General features: G+C 34.1%; 1 protein-coding gene across 4 annotated transcripts; it reads right to left on the reverse strand.

Moving 5' to 3' along the window:
- Positions 1–315: 315 nt before the first annotated feature.
- Positions 316–3,859, reverse strand: LOC111398763 (NAD(P)H-quinone oxidoreductase subunit U, chloroplastic). Of its 4 annotated transcripts, XM_023025846.1 has the most exons (6): positions 3,464–3,853; positions 3,091–3,152; positions 2,919–3,008; positions 2,702–2,842; positions 2,374–2,492; positions 316–431 (listed from the first exon to the last, which is right to left on the reverse strand). In XM_023025846.1, exons 1-5 carry the CDS (start codon positions 3,753–3,755, stop codon positions 2,397–2,399), a joined length of 681 nt encoding a protein of 226 aa, XP_022881614.1. In that variant the 5' UTR covers positions 3,756–3,853; the 3' UTR covers positions 316–431; positions 2,374–2,396. The 4 variants fall into 4 exon arrangements, with proteins under 4 accessions (XP_022881614.1, XP_022881617.1, XP_022881615.1 ...); XM_023025849.1 differs by lacking the exons at positions 2,374–2,492; positions 2,702–2,842; positions 2,919–3,008; positions 3,091–3,152 and adding exons at positions 760–900; positions 977–1,066; positions 1,149–1,210 and having other exon boundaries at positions 325–543; positions 3,464–3,859; XM_023025847.1 differs by lacking the exons at positions 2,374–2,492; positions 2,702–2,842; positions 2,919–3,008; positions 3,091–3,152 and adding exons at positions 760–900; positions 977–1,066; positions 1,149–1,210 and having other exon boundaries at positions 325–550; positions 3,464–3,855.
- Positions 3,860–5,659: the final 1,800 nt, after the last annotated feature.

The following is a 5,659-nucleotide window of genomic DNA, read 5'->3' on the forward strand; positions in this document are numbered from 1 at the left end:
TTTTGTAAGTAAAGGTTCTAACCAAATGAGCGACTAGAGATGCTTAGAACAAATACGAATTACTAGATATATATAAAATGTTTATCAACTATTGTCAACAAAAAAAACGTTCTCGATGGATCCAGCTAGGACGAACGCCTTAGCTCGCTACCACTTAGATTCGCCACTGCTAATAGTCAAAACAAATAAGAGCCGTAGTTTCAGATGAACGGCAAAGCCTATGATGTTGCACATGTAATGGCTTTGATGATCAGAAGTACTTAGTATCAATTTGGTGGTGTGGTATGTAGGATTTAAGTTACAGTCTTTGGAAACTATTTAAACGGAAAAGTTAAATTAATGACCTGGCACAACGACGTGGGAAATATAGAGCAATTCTATTCATTCAGCCATTGAAGCTGTATAATTTAATAAAACAATTTATGTGGAAAATTTCAACAAATGATCGTTTGCCTTATCGATTGAAGGCAATGAACAGTATGAAGGATAGTATTAGCCAGCTAAGCATGAAATATCCCACCAATCTGGTTGGCCCAACGTCCTCTGGTTCCTGCAAAATAAATATTATCAAGTCGACCAAAACACTTAAACTTTCCAGATTATTTTACCTAGTAGAAAATATATTTTCAAAAAATGAAATAAGAAATTGACTTCTCAAGCTTTATCCTCAATTACTGTCTCTAACATTGAGAGATGATTCTATATATCAGTTAAAAATATAATTACTGCCAGGCCCAGTAAAAAAATTAATTTGTTTACCGGAGGAGGAGGAATTTCTTTAGGAGTTTGAGTTATGTCAACTTCAAAGGGCCACATGTATCTGTCTGGTTTCTGATTTCTTGCTAAACTCCAATCATAAAGCCTTCTCTCCTCAACTGAAGATAATATAGAATGTGATTCCTGACCACAAAAAATTACGTTATTAAAAATATATTTAGTCGGGAGGAAGAAAAAATAAAATCGATGGAGATTTAACTCTTAAGAGCTCCAACTCCTTGCCAAGCTCTTCTTCAGATAAACCCTTATTCATCACTTCTGCAACCTTGTTCTTGTATTGAACTGTAACCTGCAAGATATGAACACTGGGTGGATGAAAACGGGAAACCCTTTTTTTCTTTATTTCTTCATTATGCTGAAATTTTAAGGACCTCATCATATGAACACGCCCTTCGAAGCCCAAGTCTCCCATAGTGATCTGCATCAGTAATTGCTGCACTCTAAAGAATACTTCATTAATCGACCGTAAGCTTCGGATGTGGTGACGATTTTACTGTTACGTATAAGCGAGACGAAAATAATAACGGGTTACTCCTATAACAACATTCGTATTTCAAGGAGAAAACTCAAGACTCAATGTGGCATATATCGACAGTCAAACCAGAAATATATCCGTGTAAAGTTTAAATGAGTAGTCAGATTTAAAGCCAGAATTTTGAGTGAGCATGTGCGAACGTTAACAGTTGACCATCATAAATTATTAAAAATTAAATATAATAATTATTTTGAAAAATATTGAACATTTATTATTTTGTTACATGTTGTCATGGTTTTCACCAAATGATATAGTGGCAGGGTTTCCTATAATTCAAAGGAAAGAACATAGGTTCGAAACCGTTCAATTGAATTAAAACAACTAAAATAAAATATATATTATTTTGTTACGCTTAGTATAAAAATTCATTGAGTTCCATGGTAGTTAAGCTTTCAAAAACCTTAATGATATGTCACAGGTTTGAATCCCCTCTCTACTGAATTAGTTTTAGTAAAAATTGAAGAACTATAAAAATTATGCAATAAATTTGGATAGGAAGAGATTTGAACCGTGCACCTTGAATCCAATTTTGTAAGTAAAGGTTCTAACCAAATGAGCGACTAGAGATGCTTAGAACAAATACGAATTACTAGATATATATAAAATGTTTATCAACTATTGTCAACAAAAAAAACGTTCTCGACGGATCCAGCTAGGACGAACGCCTTAGCTCGCTACCACTTAGATTCGCCACTGCTAATAGTCAAAACAAATAAGAGCCGTAGTTTCAGATGAACGGCAAAGCCTATGATGTTGCACATGTAATGGCTTTGATGATCAAAATGCCAATATATGGCTAACATCTGTTTAAATTCTATGACATGATTGGAAATGATCCTCTATTTTACGAAGTCTTACTTGATTACTCAATAGCGTCCAATACGTAGGGGGGAAAAACCGTCAAAGTACAATATTACATTAATATGTGTAAAATATGATCGTTGAGAAACATTCGATTTTCCATTATATCCTTAAATTTTTTCGTTTATGATCAACACCACTCATAATATTTAATTATTTCTAACACATAATTACTATAAATATTTAAATAAAACATTCAAATTTCAACAAATGATCGTTTGCCTTATCGATTGAAGGCAATGAACAGTATGAAGGATAGTATTAGCCAGCTAAGCATGAAATATCCCACCAATCTGGTTGGCCCAACGTCCTCTGGTTCCTGCAAAATAAATATTATCAAGTCGACCAAAACACTTAAACTTTCCAGATTATTTTACCTAGTAGAAAATATATTTTCAAAAAATGAAATAAGAAAATGACTTCTCAAGCTTTATCCTCAATTACTGTCTCTAACATTGAGAGATGATTCTATATATCAGTTAAAAATTTAATTACTGCCAGGCCCAGTAAAAAAATTAATTTGTTTACCGGAGGAGGAGGAATTTCTTTAGGAGTTTGAGTTATGTCAACTTCAAAGGGCCACATGTATCTGTCTGGTTTCTGATTTCTTGCTAAACTCCAATCATAAAGCCTTCTCTCCTCAACTGAAGATAATATAGAATGTGATTCCTGACCACAAAAAATTACGTTATTAAAAATATATTTAGTCGGGAGGAAGAAAAAATAAAATCGATGGAGATTTAACTCTTAAGAGCTCCAACTCCTTGCCAAGCTCTTCTTCAGATAAACCCTTATTCATCACTTCTGCAACCTTGTTCTTGTATTGAACTGTAACCTGCAAGATATGAATACTGGGTGGATGAAAACGGGAAACCCTTTTTTCCTTTATTTCTTCATTATGTCGGAATTTTAAGAACCTCATCATATGAACACGCCCTTCGAAGCCCAAGTCTTCCATAGTGATCTGCATCAGTAATTGCTGCACTCTAAAGAATACTTCATTAATCGACCGTAAGCTTCGGATGTGGTGACGATTTTACTGTTACGTATAGGCGAGACGAAAATAATAACGGGTTACTCCTATAACAACATTGGTATTTCAAGGAGAAAACTCAAGACTCAATGTGGTATATATCGACAGTCAAACCAGAAATATATCCGTGTAAAGTTTAAATGAGTAGTCAGATTTAAACCCCAACTAATACTTAGATTAGCCCAAATATTTTCTTCAACAAATCAAAAAAGGGAACAGAAAATGAATATATTCGATGATCGATGTTAATTACTTACCAATTCCACGAATAGCCTTTTCGACATTAAGGGCTGATATCAAAGATGGAGGCCCTTCTGGAACTTCGACCGGCGTCTCCCATTCTTGTTCGGCCTCTGTTGTGCTTTCAGCCGACAAATCACCGGCGGAGCTTCTACAAATGAGTGTTTTTCTGGGTGGTTTTGTGGGAGCAAAATATGTAGGAAATGGACATGAAACTATATTGTAACATTTTGAAGGCACAACAATATGACAGCCAAAACAAGCAGTTGCTACGGTAGTGGAGGATGAGAGCATGTTTATAGTATTCATCCTATGACTTAACTTTCGTGAAATTTATTTGCTTCTTTTACCTGTAGTTTTTTGCGAAGTGGATAACCCTAAGGTCACTCATTGACAAACAAACCCTATCCTTGTGGTTGTCTTTAATATTTTGCCAAGTGGTTCATATAATTTATATTATTCACAAAAAATAATAAAAGTAAATTTTACAATTTTAATGCCAATATATGGCTAACATCTGTTTAAATTCTATGACATGATTGGAAATGATCCTCTATTTTACGAAGTCTTACTTGATTATTCAATAGCGTCCAATATGTAGGGGGGAAAAACCGTCAAAATACAATATTACATTAATATGTGTAAAATATGATAGTTGAGAAACATTCGATTTTCCATTATATCCTTAAATTTTTTAGTTTATGATCAACACCACTCATAATATTTAATTATTTCTAACATATAATTACTATAAATATTTAAATAAAACATTTATTTGCAACAAATTTTGAAACATTGATAATAGACTTATTGCATACACAAGTTACACGCGTCAAACACGTTTTCTCTTAAAACAACAATGATATTATTGTTTTAATATTACATACATAATGCTAACATATAATGGGCATACATTTCAGAATTTGTTACAAATGAACGTAAATAATGTGAAATGATATTAATAGTCTTAATTACGTTTATGTTGACGGTTTAGAATTTCAACTGCAATTATTCAAATAATTATTTACTTATTATTCAACTGTGATGAGAGAAAACTATCTCATTAACCCTTTTTTTTTTTTTTTTTTGTGTGTGACCTTCCATTTCTTTGGAAATTGTTGACAGCAGTTTTCGAATGGGCAATGTGATAACTAATTTATGCTCCATTCACGTTCACGTGTAAGACTCTTGGATACTTGGACAAATTGTTAGATGCAAGTGGCCTTTTCCGAAGGTGGCGAAAAGGGGTACTTCGACGGTCAAGTCGGTCCAATATAGATGTATGTTTGGATGTGGGATGAACACTAGATGTGAGCCAAGAGGATGTGTATGATAAGAGACTACCACGAAAAGTTATTATTGAGAGTGTAAAATTACATTACATATAAATGACACTGAGTGTGAGCTTTTATAATGGATGAGAGAAGGCAATTATTGTTGGATGGATGAGATGGGGCTTCATCTCAATGGTTGACATGTCATCCTCATAGACGTCACCTACAGTCCTAGGTTGAGTTGTCAATAAATGATTTTGAAAAGTGGATATCTTATGGCCTATGTCTAATATTTGAAAAGTTGACTGATAAATTGATCGAGAGACGTATGTGGTAGAGATGTCAACTCAATTAATCATATGAAAAATCTTGTAAGAGGATCTCTTCAATGAGGTGAAGTTATAGAAGATACGTTGTCGAAAAAATGCTTATCGTTTAGAAAATTGACTACAACAAATTGTGGCACGTCACTTTGGTTATGTAGGTTCAGCCTCTCTATGCCTCTTTGACTGAGGTGAAATTATCACTTCGACCACTTTTATTTGATGTTCTTGATTAGGCCAAATAAGCAACTGATGTGGAGTGTGAGCTTTTAGGTGGGTTCTTGCTATTTCCTAGCGACTGCCACGTGGTCAATATTCAATAATGAGGGTCTTTGTATGTAACATGTTTATGTAATAATATTACAATTACTGCTTAATTTATATAACTATTATCAACGTGAGTCGTGACTGATTATAATTTATCTCCCTCACGATACTTCAGGAGTGGGACGGTGGGGGCCCTTAAGGTTGGGGTTCAACCTTTATAATCAATCCATTTTTTGTAAGACTGCACACTGCTGCTTGTGAGCCCTTGAGTCGATTTCCTATGGAAACACGAGCTTTAGCCCATGTTTCGCTCATCTTTATAAACATTCAACCAAATATTACTCACGTG

Source organism: Olea europaea, chromosome 8, assembly GCF_002742605.1.
Source record: "Olea europaea var. sylvestris chromosome 8, O_europaea_v1, whole genome shotgun sequence".
Classification (NCBI taxonomy): domain Eukaryota; kingdom Viridiplantae; phylum Streptophyta; class Magnoliopsida; order Lamiales; family Oleaceae; genus Olea; species Olea europaea.

Coding starts and splice junctions, on each gene's coding strand:
- LOC111398763 (XM_023025846.1), bottom strand. CDS start 3,755: ATGAATACTATAAACATGCTCTCATCCTCCACTACCGTAGCAACTGCT. Junction 3,153..3,463: donor AAAGGCTATTCGTGGAATTG/GTAAGTAATTAA, acceptor TTTAGAGTGCAG/CAATTACTGATGCAGATCAC. Junction 2,493..2,701: donor AAGAAATTCCTCCTCCTCCG/GTAAACAAATTA, acceptor TTTATTTTGCAG/GAACCAGAGGACGTTGGGCC.